The 19,644-nt window shown below is 37.3% G+C and overlaps 1 protein-coding gene across 2 annotated transcripts in view; it reads left to right on the top strand.

Annotated features, from left to right (window-relative positions):
* Nucleotides 1-121: 121 nt before the first annotated feature.
* Nucleotides 122-19,644, top strand: part of MGAT4A (alpha-1,3-mannosyl-glycoprotein 4-beta-N-acetylglucosaminyltransferase A) — a 121,452-nt gene continuing 101,929 nt past the window's right edge. The window contains exons 1-2 of one of the 2 annotated variants that reach the window (XM_040453986.1): nt 122-140; nt 4,283-4,609. In XM_040453986.1, the coding sequence (XP_040309920.1) occupies nt 4,516-4,609 (94 nt within the window). In that variant the 5' untranslated portion in view covers nt 122-140; nt 4,283-4,515. Of the gene's footprint in view, nt 141-4,282; nt 4,610-19,644 lie in introns of those variants that run through there. The other variant, XM_040453985.1, reaches the window with a different exon arrangement.

Below are 19,644 nucleotides of genomic sequence, written 5' to 3'. Positions count from 1 at the left end.
GCCGGCTCCGGGCGCGGGCTGGGCCTCGGGGCGGGGCGCGGGCCGGGACGCCCTGGCCGCGCGGTCAGCCCCGCGCCACCGCTGCCTCTGCTACAGACCCTCGGTGCCGTGCTCTCTCCCGGTGGCCGGCAGGGCGCCTGGTGCGTTTCCCGGCGCGGCGGGGCTCGTTGACTTTGGGGCAAAGTGGAGGAAAGTGTGGGCTTGGGGGGTACTGGGGAGAAGGGAGAGTTGCCCGCGGGACCCGGCAGTCCCAGGGCCCACACCGGTCCCGGAGTCGGCGCCTTCGCCGGGCCGGGGGCAGGTGAGGCGGGGGCCAGGAGGTCCCGGGCACTGAGGCAAGGGCTGCTCCCGCCGTGGCGGAGGAGGCGTGCAGCTGTCGTACTGAGTATTTCTACAAAGTGAAGATGCGGGGGTCCGGTATGAAAGAGTACCCCCATCCCCTCAGGCCCCAGTTCCCCCTGAAGGAGGAAGCTGCAAGTGGGACCCTTAGGTTGGGTCTGGGTGATTGCACAGAGTGTACCAGGTGACACCTCCAAGGCGTGTTTTATGAGCTGGCAGTCATACCACTTGCGCGCCCGCTTTTATTTCTCGAAGCGTGTGTTTCTCTGGAGCCCATTCATTGCTTACAATCCGAATTGCGAAATATAAGCAGACATAATGTATGTTTTTAATGCTTCCCATGTATTTTGCTGTTGTGCTTTTGCCGTCGGACGAATTCTCATAAAAAATAATGACAACAACGTTCGTTGGAATTTAGAACCTAAATTTAGAATCAAATAATAATGCGTTTTTTGGTTTGGTCTTTCTGAATGTTAAAAAAATAGTTTTATTAACAGGTTATCATGGCAGAGGTTTCTTTAGCCCACACTTGTAAATCTGAAAACGCACTTGATGAAATTATGTAAGCTGTATTGATGAAAAATATTAATCATTTTATAAATTTAAAATAAATTAATTTTTCCATAATACTGTGTATAAAGTTATATAGGTTATAGTTATATAGAAGCATTATGGATTTCATGCTTCTGCCTTTCATTCCTCAGGCACCTCTGTCCTGTCTGTGGGATTATTAGGGAATATGCCAAGTGTTCAGCAAAGTGTTCTCACCTATAAAACATAGTGAATATTTAAGAGAACACTTTAAAATACAGTTTCTTGAATCTAATAATAAAATACAGGACTGCAGCCCTTAAAGGGAAGTTAACTAAAACAGACTTTTCAGTTTGAGATCTAGAGTTGAAGTTCCATTCATCTTTGTCAGGGTGAAGAAGATATTAGTAATTTTAGCCACTTCCTTTTTTGTTTTTCAAGATTCAGATGTGTTAAGTAATAATCTCAGAGATTAAGGTGTTAGATTAACATTTTTGCAAATGTGGACATCGATAAAGAATAGGCGTCACTTTGTTTCTTGCCTTAGGCAGTTGGTCAATTCTTAGGGCTCTTGGCTGTCCAGCCTGTGACTGCCTCTTCTGGTTGAAGACCGTGGAGATCATTAGTTTTGTTTTTGTGGAGTCTTCACTTACACTGTGCAGTTAAACTTCGTTGGTGTGGAAACTCTAATTAAAATGTATGACTACATTCCTACTGAGTAAAATGCTCTTACATTTCTCCTGCAGAATTTCAGGTCTTATTTGTTAGTAGAATTGATAAGTATCTTCTTCAAACCAGAGCTTAAATAGCTTCCTGGATCAAATATTTAATATTCCATATATTTTTCACACGTTATTAATAGTATATCTGTAGTCTACTTTGATTTTAGAGGTCATTTACTTTTACTGTCTCTACGTATTTATACTGAGTTTTATCATATGGGCTTACTTTGTATTTAATAAAACTATTTAAAAATATCCTTTATTTTAGGAGTCTTTCTTTACTTCCCCATAATTATTAATTGGATGTTTAATAACCTGTATATTTTTAGATCTTTTACCAGGACAAAATCCTTCCTGAAGTAGGGGTAGGGCTAAGTATATAACAACAGAAAGTTATATGCATTTTTATATAATGTCACACCAGGATTATAATTCTACATTATATAATTCACTGAGTTATCATATCTCTTTATAATCAGAACTCATTGAGTGCTTACTGATATAAGATAATGCCACGAAGGTTTTAAATTCTAAACCATTAAATGTGGGTGTGTTTGACGTTCATTTGTCTTAACTATAGAAGGTGAATAACTTTGGTTTTAAAAAATACTGATGACTTGTGAGAATACCTTTGGAGTTCTTTGTTTTCAGATAGTAATAGGAAGCAAGAAAGTAGAGTTCAGTGCTTCTAGAATATTATACTATAGTGAGAGATCTACTGGCCAAGGAAAGTTAAAAGGCATGCTGGGTGTGTATGTGGGATGGGGGGAGGGGTGCTTAGCCAAAGGTTACAGGAAGTGAGAAATTCTTTTAAAGTTTCAGGTTTTAAATTTGGAAATTTCCTATGAAATTTTCATCTTTTTTCATAATAGATCAATATTTGTTATAGTATAGAAAATATTTTAAATTGACACAGTTAAAGATAATGCCTCAGGAAGGGTCTCTAGACTTTGAGTGTCCCCAGCCCTTCTCTTCATTCTTCCAAGCTGCTGGTCACCTAGTTTGAGAGGGAAAGGGTGGTAGGTCAGAGCTTGAACTTTGGAGTCCTACAAATTAGGGTTCTTTCTCTGAGTTCATTTCTCTTGTGTGTAAAATAGGGTTAGTAATGCCTGTCTCATTAAACCTGAAACAGTATAACCTTGTGTGTGTCAATTATACTTCAGTTAAAAAAATGCCTCCCTCATAGGGTTTTGTGAAGATTTAAAGCATATAATAGATGCATAGGAAACACTTGGTGAGTTGTAGTGTCTTATTGATACCATTAGTACTATGCTCTAGACCAGTGGAGATTTCTAGTAATGTTCAGTTTTACAAAGTAGCTCAGATGGTAGTTTCTGAATTGCCTACAAATGGCCACTTTAATCAGCCATACTTTCTTGCTGAGGAAATTGTCCCTTGGGCTTGTTCGGCATTTTTGGAGGTGCATTAACTCAACCCACTAGAGTATGCCTTAGTATATTTCCAAGTGCATCTTGTGGTCCCGTTGAGGCCACTGGGAATCAATGCACATCTTAGAGTGCCTGACATGCTCCCAAGGGAATGACACTGGCTGTGCGTAGAGTAGACTAAACCAGTGGCTGGCTGCAGTGTTTTGTTTGTTTGTTTTTATTTTTACACAGTTAACTTTTATGGAGAACCTATTAAGTGCTGGGTGATATGCTTAAGTGCTTATAAGGACTTGATTTAATTTGATTTTCTCAACAGCTTTGTTAGATGGGTGGTGATCTCCAGATTTTCTGAGTTAAAACAATGCTAACTGATGGTCCTAGGTGATACAGTGCGCTGGTTGGATGCTGCATTTTCTAAATGCCTGAGTATTCCCAATTTACACCTTAGGAGTAGGTTAGTTACTGGAAAAACTACACTTATTTCATGATTATGATAAATAGCAGTAATAACTATAACCTGTTATTTATAACATTATGTGTGTCCTAGAGGAGGAGCCAGGAGAGGCTTTTTTCTCACTTTATGGATGAAACTGCGAGGCCTAGATAAGTGCACACTGGAAGTCATATAAGTAATGATGTTGCTGTATCTAGAGCTCAGGTTTTTTTGATGTTTGCATATTGTAGTCTGTCGTTTTTTCTTAATATTTTTAAAACGTTAACTATTACTTTGCAATAGGAAATCTAAGGAGAGCGACAGTTATGCTACTTAGAACTGTTGTGTGATCTTTGGAGTTATCAGCTTGGAATCTTTGGCTTACTATTTGTTTAACAAGTCTCATAACTTCCCCCTTTAAATAATGAACCATTACTTTCTTTTTTTTTTTAATTAAAAAAATTTAATGTTTATTCTTGAGAGAGAGCGAGCGAGAGCGAGCATGAATGGGGGAGGGGCAGAGAGCGAGAGGGAGACACAGCATGTAAAGCAGGCTCCAGGTTCCAGGCTGTTAGCACAGACACACTGACCCAGGGCTTGAACTCAAGAACCACAAGATCATGACCTGAGCTGAAGTCAGATGCTTAACCAACTGAGCCACCCAGGCGCCCTGAACCATTACTTTCTTTCCTGGAGGAGAAAAACCACATAATTCTAGTATATTAAATGAGTTGTTTAGATGTGAGGATAATCTTTGTAGGTAGAGTTTAGCCCAACCAAAAGTCTGTTTATAATGGTGAATAATAAATGAAGAAACTAATATTTTGCATTATTGAACAAGTTTTTCTTTCTTTTTTTTCCCTGAATAGGAAGAAAGAAGCCTGAGACATCAGCCTATGAAGACCGAAGACCATCCTGAATAGCAATTATGAATGGTGTTGCTGCTAGGCTTGTTCTGCAGAGCATCTGAAATGAACCTCTCTTATTGATTGTTTTTATTGGCCCAGAGCCAGGAGTACTGGATTCAGTTGACTTCACGATTAAAAGAAAACAGTTTTGGTTACCATCATAAACATATGAACCATTGTGATGGTGAAATGAGATGAGGCTCCGAAATGGAACTGTAGCTACTGTTTTAGCATTTATCACTTCGTTCCTTACTTTATCTTGGTATACCACGTGGCAAAATGGGAAAGGTAAGGAAAATATCTCCAAAAAAGTGCATGAAATGTAGTAGGCTTTTTGCTTTGTAGATGGTGCTTAAATGCTTAGGTTAAATACCCCAACAATCTGTATGTTTTATGTTCTCTGCTGGTGGCCTGCTAGTTTATTTCTGACACAGCAATGAAACCATGTTCTTGGACAGAGGAGACGGAGAATTTCTAATTTGAATGGGGTTTGTTTTCGATTTCTTATAATTACACTTGGAGAAATGGATACTGATCAGTGGTTATATTATACATGACAGCCAAATTGAATAATAAAGACTTTTGTTTTGGCATTTTATTTTTATTAAACATCATAAATGTTTAATAAGCTTCCTTGTACTGGATGTTGTATAAAGTACGTAAAAGGACACAATCAGTGCCTTCATGAAATTTACATGCTGATTATACTAATGATTTGGTGCTGTGTAGTTAATGATTTAAACTACATGTGTTGACAGATTGCTTTTTGGGCAAGAGAATTTATGAAGTGGGTGAGGATAAATTCTTATTCAAAAATTAGAAACAAGTTTTAAGTTTATTGTGTTCAGACTTTTGAACTGTGCTTTTAAGGAAGGATGTTTGTTCAGTGATATTCAGGGATAATGCCTTTCTTTGCTTTTTTTTTTTTAATGTTTATTTTTTTTTTGAGAGAGAGAGAGAGTATGCCTGAATGTGGGGGAGCATGAAAGGAAGAGGGGCAAAGAGAGGGGGACAGAGCATCCGAAGTGGGTCCTGCACTGACAGCAGGGAGCCCCAGCCTGATGTGGGACTTGAACTCATAACCTGCTAGCTGGATCATGACCTGAGCTGAAGTCGGAGGCTCAACTGAGTGAGCCACCCAGGCGCCTAGCCTTTCTTTGCTTTTTTGAAGAGAAAATATTTGGAGTAAATTCCCACCCACATTTTTTACTTGTCTCCATTCCTCATGTTAATCTAAGGATTGTTGATGTCAAAGAAGGATGGAGGTATCTATTTGGTTTGTTAGAATCAAGTTAGAGTAGTCATCATCACCAGGTTCTTTGAGAGTCCTATTGCTGGCAGTATTTTATTAACTTGTGTGAGGATAACTGAAAAGGTGGATTCATTATTTAATTTTCCTCTGGTGTATATATAGATGTGTATATATACATGTGCATATATCTGTGTGAGTATGTATTATAAAGTAAACTGATTAAAGTGAAAAATATGATCTGTTCTTTGAGCAAGTATATTAGTTCTCTTTTCTGAGTTGGGCTGTAATTTTGAGAGGAACTATTGGGGGTAAAAATTGATGAAAAACTTGCTGAAGACCTTTATTCTTTGTGGACAAATATATACATTTTAGATGTCATTTTTTAATTGTATCATAAGAAGACATACTTAGGAAGAACTTTAACTAGTTAATTTAATCAAACTGTTAATTGTCCCAGACATGAACAAAACAGATTACTGGCCTTAAAAGTTTACTTATGATATAAGAGAATTGACCATAGGAGAACATATGGATTTTTTTCTTATCAGGAAACTTATCTAGTCAGAGTTATAGTAATGGAGAAACTTGACTCTTCTTACTGTGTCTTATTTAAAGGATTAAAATTTTTGGAATCTCCATTTCATTCATCTTGTTTCTTAGGTAAAGGCATTGTAAGCATTATTTTCTTTTTGTGTTAAGTTGTCTTTGGAATAAAAAATTTAAAAATATAAAGATTCTTTCATCTGTGGTATTAGATACACAGTCTGTTGTCTTTGATTATCTTTCTTTGAACATCTCTGTAATCCTTCCATGCATACTCTTCTGCTCTGTTTTTCTTAGTGTTTTGTCCGTACTTTTTCAGGTGTCAATAGAGGACTCCTGTTATGGTTATGTAAAATCCTCTGTGTTTTAATGTTATCATTTATATAATAGTTTAGCTGCTGAACATTTGGATACTTTCTAGATCATTCTGGTGGTCAGATAGCCTGGATTTTCCAGAGCAGGCCTCATTCCAGATACTCGATTCTAGTTTACTCATAAACCATGTGCTCTGATTTTTATATTGAAAGCACAGTTTCCATTATCACTGACTTTGCTGGACTAGTAGTTTTTATTTTTCATTCATTGGTCCCTTTCATAGCTACCTATCCTGCCTAGCACTGTATTAAATGCTATGAATATGAAAAGAAATAAGAAACTTAACACCTCTAAACTCAGGGACTTCTAGGGGAAGATGCAGGTACACAAATATGATACCATCAATAGATTGAGATACAAGTAATAGAACAGTGCTGGGGAAGCATATTACATGTTATAAATGATTTCATTTAATCCTTATAATGACCTGGGAAGAATTATACACCCTTTCAAAAGATGAGAAAACCAAGGCAGAGTGGTTAAGAAACCTGCCAAGGTCATACATTTAAGTGGAAGAGTGAAGTTTGAACTCAATCATGCTGATTCCAGAGATTATGCTCTTAGCTACTGGTCTGCTGCCCAGAAGAGCAGAGACAGAGGCTACTAATTCTTGAGTCATTTCACAGAGGAATAATAAATATGAAGGTGATGCTGGGAAGAGTAGTAGACAGTGGGCATATCAAGTGGAGGGAGTTCTATGTGTAACTACAAAGTTCTAAAGTGGCATAAAGTATTTGTGTCTTGGAATTATGAAACACTCAGTTTGATTGGCACATAGGACTCCTAGACTGTCAAAGTTTAGTTGGTAAATGCAGTGCAGTTCCTATCATTTTTTCATAGGTCTTCATTCAACACTTGGAAGAATACATGAGCTGGTCAATGGGATTGGTATAAATTTGGGAGGATGTTAGGAACTCAGCCTGAGGAAAGATGGACTTTGGTCTGCAGGGTATGCAGAATTCCTACCTAAAAATGTGGCAGAATTCTAATTACATGGAATGGACGGGTTGGGAAAGTTGTAAGAAGAAGTTGTGAGAGTGGGACTACAGTTATTACACATCCCACTTGTAGCTGGGGTTCTCCTAATGAACTTTCTCCTTTGGTCAGGAACAATCCAGAAATTGGGGAAGACCAAACAAGCAGTCTGTATCTCCATATATAACATTCATGTACATGTTTCTGCACGGACATATGTTTTCATTTTTGTTGGTATTTGCCTAGGAGTGGAATTGCTGGATCATGTAATAATTCTATATATTTAATCATTTGAGGAGCTGCCAGACTGTTTTCCATAGCAGCTGGGCCATTACGCATTCCTTCCAATAGGGTGGGAGGGTCCCAATTTCTTCACATTCTTGACAACCCTTATTATTAGGCTTTTTTAAAAAAATATTTATTTATTTTGAGAGAGGGAGAGCGAGAGCATGATTGGTGGAGGGGCAGAGAGAGAATCCTAAGCAGGCTCCTTGCTGTCAGTACAGAGCCTGATGCTGGGCTCCATTTCCCAAACCATGAGATCATGACCTGAGCCAAAATCAAGAGTCAGACGCTTAACTGACTGAGCCACCCAGGTGCCCCTATCTGACTTTTTGATTCTCATCCTAGCGGTAGGGAGATGGTATTTTATTGTGCTTTTGATTTGTATTTCTCTGATGACTAATGATGTCCAACATCTTTTAATATACTTGGAGCAATTTGTGTATATTCTTTGGAAGATAGTTCAGATCCTTTGCTTACATTAAAAAGGGGTAATTTATCTTTTTATTAATTTGTAAGAGTTCTTTGTATATTCTAGATACAATTTCCTTATCAGATATATGACTTGCAAATATTATCTCCCATTCCATGGGTTGTCTTTCACATTCTTGATGGTGTCCTGTGAAGCACAAGAGTTTTAAATTTTGATGAAGTTCAGTCTATTTTGTTGTTGTTATTGTTCTTGCTTATGCTTCTGGTGTCATATCTGAAAATTCATTACCAAATCCAAGATCATGAAAATTCTGCTATTTTACTTGTTAGATCCTTTGATCCATTTTAAGTCAATTTTTGTGTGTGGTATGAAGTAAAGGTCCAACTTAATTCTTTTGCGCGTGGCTATCCAGTTGTCCTATCACGGTTTGTTTCAAAGGGTACTTTTTCCCATTGAATGGTCTTGGTACTCTTATTGAAACATCAGTTGATCATAGATGTATGGATTTATTTCTGAACTCTCAATTCTATTCCATTGATATTCCTTGTGCTAGTACTACACTATCTTGATCATTGTTGCATTGTAGTAAGTTCTGAAATTGGGAAGTGTAAGCCCTGCTACTCTATACTTTTTCAGGATTTTTTTGGCTATTTTGGGTCCTTTGCAATTCCATGTGAATTTTAGCATCCATTTGCCAGTTTGTATAAAGAAGTCAACTGGGATTATGATAGGATTGCACTGAATCTGTAGATCAGATTGGGTTGTATTACCATGTTAGCAATGTTAGTTAGGTCTTCCAGTCCATAAAGCATAAGATTTCATTTATTTAGGTCTTTAGTTTTTTTCAACAATTTTTGTGTATGATTCCACAGTGTAAGTTTTATGATTTTATTAAATTTATTCCTAGGTATTGTATACTTTCTGATAGCATTCTAGAGTTGTTTTGTTTTTTTTGAATGGAGTTTTCTTAATTTTACTTGTCAATTTTCATGTCAAGTGTATAGAAAAACGATTAATTTTTATATATTGGTCTTGAATCCTGCAACCTTGCTGAGCTTATTTATTCCTTAAAATTTTTTTTTAATATTTATTTTTGAAAGAGAGAGAGCGCAAGTGGGGGAGGTGCAGAGAGAGAGGGAGACACAGAATCTGAAGCAGGCTCCAGGCTCTGAGCTGTCAGCACAGAGCCTGATGCGGGGCTCGAACCCATAAGCTGTGACATGACCTGAGCCGAAGTCAGGTGCTCAACCAACTGAGCCACCCAGGCACCCCTATTTATTAGTTATAATAATGGATTCCTTAGGAGTTTCTGTGTCCAAGATCATGCCATCTGTGAATAGAAATAATTTTCTTTCTTTCTTTCTAGTCTGGATGCCTTTTATTTCTTTGTGCTGTTTAATTGTCTGGCTAGAACCTCCATTTTAGTGTTAAATAGGAGTGGTGTAAGAGCTGACATCTGTGTCTTGATCTTACGGAGATTTGAGAAGTGTTCTCTTTTATTTGTGGAAGATAAGTATTCTTTGAACGTTTGGTGGAATAAGCACTGACGTCATGTGGGCTTGAGCTTTTTTTTGTGGGTAGTTTTGTGATGACTGATAGAATCTCACACATGTTACAGGTCTTTTCAGATTGTGTATTTCTTCTCTAGTCAATTTCTGTAGGTTGTATTGTTCTAGGAATTTGTCCATTTTGTTTAAGCTATCTAATTTGTTGGTGTACAGTTCATAATATTTCTTTGTAATTCTTTCTACTTTTATAAGCTCAGTAGAAGTGCCCCTCTTTTATTTCTTTTTCTAATAGTTCTAGGTTTTTTTTCTTGGTAAAACTATGTAAAAGTTTGTTGATTTTGTTGATCTTTTAAAGAACCAGCTTTTGGTTTCTTGATTTTCTCTACTTATTCTTTGTTTCATTACTTTCTACTCTAATCTTGATCCTTTTCTTCTGCTTCTTTTAGGCTTAGTTTGCTCTTCTTTATTTAGTGCAGGTAAGACTTTTTAGAAGGCAAGATTATTGATTTGTGATCTTTTTTCTTTCATGATGTGGACATTTATAGCTATAAATTTCCTTCTAAGGACTGTTTTAGTTGCATCCCATAAGTTTTGGTATGTTATGTCTTGCTTTTAATTCATTTCAAAGTAATTTCTGATTTCTTTTTAATTTTTTTTTCTTTCACCAGTTGGTTGTTGAGGAGAGTCTAGTTTAATTTTCTCATACTTGTAAGTGTCCCAGATTTTTCTGTTATTGGTGCCTAATTCCATTCCACTGTGGTCAGAAGACATGCTTTATATTATTTCTATCCTTTTAAATTTATTTAGGTTTTTAAAAATGACCTAGCATATGGTCTATCCTCTAGAATGTTCCATGTGCACTTGAAACTGTATATTCTGTTGTTGTAGCATAGAATGTTCTGTAGATGTCGGTCAGGTCCAGCTGTTGTATAGTGCTATTCAAGCATTCTGTTTCCTTGTTGACCTCCCATCTAGTTCTATCCATTATTGAAAGTAGAGTATTGAAGTCACCAACTATTGTAGAATTATCTATTTCTCTCTTCATTTCTGTTAGTTTTTGCTGCATGTATTTTGGTGTTCTGTTATCGGGTGCATATATTTTTTATTTTACTTTTAAATAAATTTTTTTAAGTTTATTTATTTTGAGAGAGAGAGAGAGAGAGAGAGAGAGATAGCATGGGCAGGGGAGGGGCAGAGAGAGAGGGAGACACAGAATTGTAAATAGGCTCCAGGCTGCAAGCTGTCAACACAGTCTGATGCAAGGCTGGAGCCCATGAACTGTGAGATCATGCCAAGTGAGCCACTTAGGCGCCTCTTATTTTCAAATATTTATGTTAGTTTTATTTTATATTATTTACTTATTATTATGTATTCCCACTTTATCTCTAGGAACATTTTTGTTTTAAAGTCTGCTTTGTCTGATATCACTATGGCCACTCCAGCTTTTCTGTGGTTTCTGCTTGTGTGTTTTGCCTTATTACATTCTTGTACTTTAAACTATTTGTGTCTTTAAATCTACAGTTTGTCTCCTGTAAACAATATATAATTGGATCATGATGTTCTGGATCTAGTCTGACAATGTCTACCTTTTGTTTTAGGTTTTTTTAATGAGTCTTTTTTTAAATGTTTATTTATTTATTTTAGAGAGAGCATGAGCAGAGGAGGGGCAAAGAGGGGGAATCCCAAGCAGGCTCCATGCTCTGCGCTGAGCCCTACATGGGCTCCATCCCATGATCCTGGGATCATGACCTGAGCTGATATCAAGAGTTAGATGTTTAACTGACTGAGCCATCCAGGTGCCCCTACCTTTTGATTGGGCTGTTTATCCATCCGTGTTTACTGTTATTGATATAGTTTGATTTATATCTGCCATCGTTTTGCTTTTTCCTTTTGTTTTTTTAAAAAATTTATTATTTTTAAGAGAGAGACAGAGAGAGTGAGTGAGCACGAGTGGGGGAGGGGCAGAGAGAGGGAGATACAGAATCCGAAGCAGGCTCCAGGCTCCAAGCTGTCAGCATAGAGCCTGACATTGGGCTTTAACTCACAAACCATGAGATGATGATCTGTGAGGAGGTCGGATGCTTAACTGACTAAGTCATCCAGGCACCTCTGCCATTATTTTGTTTTTCATATGTCTCACATTTTTTTAGTTCCTCTTTTTCTTCTTTACTTTTTTTGCATTGATTGAATGTTTTCTAATGTAGCATTTTAATTTCATTAATGACTTTTCATTCTATTTTGAGTAAAATTTAGTGGCTGTTCTAGGGTTCATCGTATACAGTCTCAAGAGAAACTGTCTCAGATTTATACTAACTTAATTCCAGTAATATATAGAAATGTTACTCCTATATATGGCTCTTTTACCCCCCTTTTGTGTTGTTATTGTTGTACACTTCACATCTGTCAATATTATAAACCCAACAATACAGTATTATTATTTTACCATCTGTTATTTTCTTAGCACATTACAGCTTTATTCTCACTTACCTCCTTTGTTCTGTTATTGGCAAGTATATTACATTTCCATGTGTCATAGACTCAGCAATATGTTATATGCATATCATTTTATACTATTTTTATTTTATTTTATTTTTTTATATATTTTTAAAAGTTTATTGATTTATTTTGAGAGTGAGAGGGTGTGAGCAGGGGAGGGGCAGATAGAGAGGGAGAGAGAATCCCAAACAAGCTCCATGCTGTCAGCACGGAGCCTGATGCAGGGCTCTATCTCAAGAACTGTGAGATCATGACCTGAGCCAAAATCAAGAGTCACACGCTTAATTAACTGACTGAGCCACCCAGGCTCCCCGATATACTATTTCTTTTTATTTTTTATTTATTTATTTTAATGTTAATTCATTTTTTGAGAGAGAGAGTTCAAGTGGGAGAGGGGCAGAGAGAGAGGGAGACAGAATCTGAACCAGGCTTCAGGCTCTAAGCTGTCAGCACAGAGCCCAATGTGGGACTTGAACTCATGAACCATAGGATCATGACCTGAGCCTAAGTGGGACACTTAGCCAACTCAGCCACCCAGGCACCCCTACTATTTCTTTTTTAACTCATTTAAGAGAAAGAAAAAAATATGCCTTAACAGTGTCTATTAAAATTATGTAATCACTGGTGCTCTTCGTGTGGATTTAAATTACTGTCTAGGAGTACTTGCTTTCAGCTTAATGAATTCCTTTAGTATTTCTTGTAAGGCAAGTCTGCTAGCAATGAATGTTTTCAATTTTTGTTTCTCTTGGAATATGTGTATTTTACCTCCATTTTTTATTTTTAGTTTTTATTAAATTTTTTAAAATGTTTATTTTTGAGAGAGAGTGAGAGAGAGTGCAAGCAGGGGAGGGGCAGAGAGAGAGGGAAACTCAGAATTTGAGGCAGCCTCCAGGCTCTGGGCTGTCAGCGCAGAGCCCGATGCAGGGCTCAGACCCAGCAACCATGAGATCATGACCTGAGCCAAACGTTGGACACTTAACTGGCTGAGCCACCCAGGTGCTCCTTACTGTCATTTTTTTTATATAAAACTCTGCTGGACTTAGCAGTCCTGGTTGACAAGGTTTTTGTTTTGTTTTCAAGTGCTTTGTGTTATCCCACTGCCTTTAGCCTCCAGTATTTCTTCTGAAAAGTTAGCTGTTAATCTCCTTGGGGTTCCTTTATCAGTGATGTATTATTTTTCCTTTGTGGTTTTTAAGATTGTCTTGTGTTTGACTTTTATCAGTTTTACCATGATGTGTCTTTGGGTCTTGTTTCCTAGATGAGTAGATTACTGTTTTTCAGTAACTTTGGGAGATATTCAGTCATTTTCTTTGAATATATATGTATTTTTTACCTTCTCTCCTCTCTCCTGGTATTCCCAGTACCTTTATGATGGTATTCTTAATGGTATTCCAAATTTCTCTGAGGTTATTCATTTTTCTTCATCCTTTTTGCTCTTTCTTCAGTTTACATAATCTCTACTGATCTGTCTTCAAGTTGGCTGATTCTTTCTTTTGCCAGTTCACATCTACTTTTGAGGCCTCTAGTGAATTTTTTTATTTGTGTTATTGTACTTTTCAACCTCAGAGTTTGCATTTGGTTCTTTCTTAAAATTTCTGTTTCTTTATTGATACTCTATTTGATGCAACATGGTCCTACCTTCCCTGTTTAGTGAAGTTTTCTTTTAGTTCCGTGGACATATTTCTGATGGCTGCTTTGAAATATTTACCTGTTAAATCCTACATTGAGTCATACTGACAGGGAATGTCTTATGCTGCCTGCTTTTTTTTCTGGTGTATGGGTCATATTTATGTATTTCTTTGCATGTCTCATAATTTTTTGTTGTAAACTGGACATCTTGGGTAATGTAGCAACACTGGATACTCTCCCACCTGTACCCCTAGGGCTTGTTATCATTTGCTTGTTTATTTGCTTATTTATTTGTTTAGTTACTGACTGGATTATCTTAGTGTATCTTCCCTCTCGCCCCCACCAGGTTGAATCTGTGTGTTGTTTCTCAGGGAGGCACAGTTTTGGGTATGCCACAGTCTTCCTGAGATGACTGTTATTACTGGTAGGATTCTCTTCCACTCTTTCAGTGACCACCACACTAATTGCTGGCTGATTGTTCTGCTGTTTACAGTAGTGCACTGGAGCATAAATTCTGCTACAAACTAATCTAATCAAATTGTGGTTCCTTTAAAGAAATGTTTCTGAGTTCAGTGATTTTTCTATTTGTCGTGACCACAGGAATGCTCCTCCTAGCTATCCCTTTCCCTAGTTCTTTCTTGCAAACTAGCCGCCAATGCCTACAGTGTAGGTTCCATCTTCTTAAGATCCACAATTTTCCCAGTTCCCTTCACCACAACCTTTGCTGTTTTTGAGACAGCTCTTAGTTTAAACTCCTCAGCTCTCTATTGCAAATGAAGGTAGTTCCTTTGGGAGGAGATTAGGAGCCATCTATTTTGTGGCCCGCTTTTCCACGAGGCAGAATTTCTGAGCCAGGGCTCTGGAGGTGGGGGTGAGGACAATGACAACTTTCTCTCTGAGTGGTACCCCCACTCTAAGAGCTGAGCGCTGGGTGAGGGGAGGGACCCAGCAGCCTGAGGATGTCTCCTGGCATGGAACCACTACCTCACTAGCAGTGGAATGGCTTTAGGGGCCCCAGTATTCTCAGTATGCTGCATCCAAGATAGAGACTTGGGTGCATGATAAGATCAGATGTTCTATCCTGTTAGGTGTAAAACTGTAGAGGCTAAATCATTTTATTTAAAACTATGAGTCTTACTTGCAAATAAAAGCAGTAAATAAAATTTTTTAGATTTTTTAAGTGTTTCTTTACAAAATAGGAAAGCTCATTTCAAACAGGGTATAAGGGAAATTAATAGAAAGTCTAGGATTTGGAGTACACTGTCATAGTTTTGGCTCATCAAAATTGTATAATCGTGTTTGTTGAGTGCCTTCTGTTTGTCAGGCACTATTAGAGGTTTGGGTTATATTACTGAACGTATCAGAGAAAAATCCCTGCTTTAGTGTGTGTGTGGGGGGGGGTGGGGATAAAAGGAGATAGCTAAAAAACAATAAATAAACAGTAAACTGATGAATAATAACTTAAAAAAATTTTTTTAACGTTCAGTTTATTTTTGAGACAGAGAGAGACAGAGCATGAACGGGGGAGGGGCAGAGAGAGAGGGAGACACAGAATCTGAAGCAGGCTCCAGGCTCTGAGCCATCAGCCCAGAGCCCGACGCGGGGCTCGAACTCATGGACCGTGAGATCGTGACCTGAACTGAAGTCAGACGCTTAACCGACTGAGCCACCCAGGCGCCCCAATAATAACTGTTTTTTAAGCTTTTTATTTTGAAATAATTTTAGATTTCCAATAAATCTGAAAAATAGTATGCAGAATTCCTTTATACCCCCTAATATGAACAACTTACATTACCACAGAGTATAATGTTCTAAACCCCAAATTGACTTTGATATAGTAGTATTACATCTGCAAACCTTATTGGAATTTCACCAGTTGTTGTTACTCTAATGCCCTTCTATCCTAGGATCCAGTCCAGGATCCCACATTGTATTCAGTTGTCATGTTTTCTAGTCTCCTCCTTGATGGGAAGTTACCTTAGTCTTTTCTTTTATGTTCTTGGCACTTTTGAAGCCCTGGCTAGTTATTTTTAAAAATATCCCTTAATTTGAATTTGTCTGATTATTTCTCATGATTAGATTGAGGTAATGCATTTTTGGCAAGAATATCACAGAAGTGCCATTGTATCCTTCATAGTGCATCATATCACAAGGTACATGATGCTGAAATGTCTTAACCACTGGTTATGTTAACTCTGATCACTTGGTTAAACTGGTGTCTGCCTGGCTTCTCCACTGTAAAGTTACTGTTTTTTTTTTTTTTCCTTTGTAATTAATAAGCATTTGGTGGAGGCTTCTTTAAAACTAAGCAGATACCCTGTTTCTCATCATACTTTTGCCCACAAATTTTAACATCCATTGATTATTTTTGTCTGCAATAATTATTACTGTGGTGTTTGCCAAATGTGATTTTCCATTTCTGTCATTTCTTCTATATTTAGTAATTGGAACTCTGCTGAAAGGAAGAGGTGTCACTTCTCCATCATTTCTTTCTTTCTTGTATCTTGATATGAGTATGGACTCATGGATATTTATTGTGTTTTGTGGGCTATAATACATTATTATCATTAATTATTTTGGTGTTTAAATTGTTGCAGAGGTGGCCATTGGGAGCTTCAAGTTGGCTTCTGTGCCTTCAACATGCCCCTCTTGTCTTTTCCAAATTTATTGAGGTGAAATTCACATAACATAAAATATAAAGTATATTAAAATGAACACTTCATTGGCATTTAGTGCATTCACAATGTTGTGCAACCAGCACTTCTATCTAGTTCTTATTCATTTTTTGAGTAATTTTTGATTCTCTGGTGCTATAAGATACTCCAGGTTTATCTTGTATTTTCTCTGCCCCAGCCCTGGAAGTAGTCATTTCTTCAAGGAGGACCCTCTAGTTCCTTTAAAGAATGGACTCTTGGTGTGCTCATTCCTACTATGGTGTCACCACTTATACCCTAAGTAGACAGTGCAAGAAAGTATATGTATGTCTACACATATATTAAAAACAACAACACATGAGTTCATACTAATCCTTATGATTTTAATCCAGTACAATGGTGTTCATTCTGGTTTCTACATTTATTTTTTTGTAACTTGTCTCCAACAGTAAAAAAAAAGAAAAAAAAGGCTGTTAGTATCCCAATATAGTTACTTATTTGCTCAATTGCAGTATATAAAGATAGTAGTTTCAGAATTTCTAACCGATATCCAAGTGAAAAATAAATCTGTTGGGGTACCATATCTTCATATAGGACTTTTTGTCTTATAAGTATAGAGTGAAATGCTATTTTCCAAAGTTACCTAGCTTATTTCTTAGCCACTTTCTTTTCAGTGTGGTTATGCCATTCATTTATAATACACATGAGCTCATTTATTACTGCTTATATTGTATTTTGGGTACCACTCCTGTTTATTTGCAGTCATTTACATTTTGGACATGTGAAACATCGTGGTTCTGACACTCAACCGTAAAAAAAGATCACCTAAGAGAAATGCCACTCGTCATTCCTTCTACTCCATTTCCCTTCCTTCTACCCAGTTCCATCTATCCCTTGAAGGTATTCAATCTCATTTTGTTTTAACCTTTCTGTATTTCTTGTTGCAAAAATTGAGCAGGTGCATGAATATTTCCTCGTATCCTTTTCTTTCTTGTGTTATGGGAAGCGTACTATAGATACCCTTCTGTGCTTTGCTCTTCCCACTTGAGCAACATGCCCTGGAGAATATTCCATAACAGTTCATGAAGATTGTCCTCATTCTTTTTTTGTTTTTGTTTTTTGCTTTTTTAAAAAGTTTGTTTATTTGTTGTTTTTTTTTCACAACTTTATAATACTCCATTGTGTGGATGTACCATAACTGTAATTTATCCAACCACTCTCCTCTTCAGGGGCATTTAGGTTTTTACTGCATTCATTTAGTATTTTAAGTGAATGTTTTCTCTCAGGCATTGTGCTGGGCCTTCAGTAAAGGAAATCTAATTTATAGATTTTTTTTTTAATCTTGAGTTTAATTTTAGCTTTAATTTTTTATCCAAACCATGAGAAATCAAGAACTTAATTTTTTGGAAGAAAACTGTAGTTGCCATCTGTGATATAAACATGAAGGTCTAGAGGTAGATTGATTTGTTTACCATTTAGATTTGAATAACTTATTCAGGAAAAGTAGATTTTGTCTCTCTTTTGCTAAAGTATATTTTGTTTGCCTACTAAAGTTAATATTTAGTTTCAAAACCTAAAGATAAAAGGTAGGCCAATATTTAAGAAGCTTTATTCTATACCTTTCTGACAAGAAGCTATAAAGTAACTTAGAACAAATGCAATCAGTATTCTTATTTTTCCAATTTAAAAAGTAATAAATATTCACATGCCAGGTTTTTTACCTTCTCACAGTTGAGGCGATATGATAAAATTTTCTAGCCAAGGGGACACTGAGTTGGTATGTGTATTGATCTTCATTTCAACAGGTTTCGATACTTACTGTCTTCAGAAATTTTATTTCTTAAAGTAAATGTTTTAATTGAAGTGTAACATACATATAAAGAGTGCATAATTGAAGGAATATTGCTCTATAAATTGTCACAAAGTGGTCACATCTGTGTAACAAACTCTGGAAGGAGAACATTTCAGCACTACATGTCTTGGTGTGTGTTGGTACCTAATATTTTTGGCATTTTACCTAGAAGTTGCTGATACAGCCTTTCTCGTGGTACTTCTCTGAAGGAACCAAATCTTGGATTCATTTCTCTATTGCAGTTTGCATTTAGGCTTTCTGCTTGCCCAGGATTTACTGAATGTTGTGTTTGCTCATCTTGAACCTTCCCAAGCGATAGGAAGGCAAGGATAATTAATACACAAAACCTGCCCTATGAAGGAATAACTTAGTTTCAGGGACCAGACCAATACTCAGAATAAGTACTATTGTTATTTCTGCTCTCATGGAGGTATGGACCCTGTGCTATGATAGCATCAAGGTAGAAACAGTTAATTCTGATAAGGGGTTGTGGAAAACCTTTTAAGTTGTATTTGAGGGGCACCTGGGTGGCTCAGTCAGTTAAGCGTCCAACTCTTGGTTTTGACTCAGGTCATGATCTCATGGTTCATGGATTCAAGCCCAGTGTTGGGCTCTGTGTGCTGACAATGTGGTGCCTGCTTGGGATTCTCTCTCTTCCTATCTCTCTGCCCCTCCCCTGCTTGCTCTCCATCTCTCTCTCTCTCTCTCAAAACAAAAACATTTTTAATAAAGTTATATTTGAGTTGGTCTGAAAGATAAGTAGGAATTTGATAGGAAAAATGTACTTCCTGTGATAATAGAGAAGGTAGATGTTGGGTTGAATCAGGTGTGTACAAGTGGCAGAAGACTTGAATGGCAGTAACATTTGATCTATTCAGGACCAGAAGTGTTGACCTTATGCATAAGGGGTAGAAGGGGAATGGGAAGAGACTGGGGAATAAGATGGTACTGGAAGCTTTTGTTAGATCAGAAGTAGGTATGATGGTGGTGAAGGAGATGAGAGATCTGAAGAGCTAGGAAAGAGTTGATCTTTCGATGAAGAGGGTCGTTGTTTTGGGGCACCTGCGTGGCTAAGTTGGTTAAGCGTCTGACTCTTGATTTCAGCTTGGGTCATGATCTTGTGGTTCATGGGTTCAAGCCCAGCATTGGGCTCTGTACTGACAGTGAGGAAGGAGCCTGCTTGGGATTCTCTGTCTCCCAAACTCTCTGCCCCCCACCCCCTCTCTTCCGCTCTCTCTCAAAAATAAACATTAAAAAAAAAAAGAAAAAGAAAATACCTCTTAAAAAATAGAGCCATTGTCTTATTACTTTGTCCTAAATTTTA

This window comes from Herpailurus yagouaroundi, unplaced genomic scaffold (assembly GCF_014898765.1).
Source record: "Herpailurus yagouaroundi ecotype Mexico unplaced genomic scaffold, PumYag 210, whole genome shotgun sequence".
In the NCBI taxonomy this organism is placed as follows: domain Eukaryota; kingdom Metazoa; phylum Chordata; class Mammalia; order Carnivora; family Felidae; genus Herpailurus; species Herpailurus yagouaroundi.
This window is presented reverse-complemented; position numbering and strand designations above follow the sequence as displayed.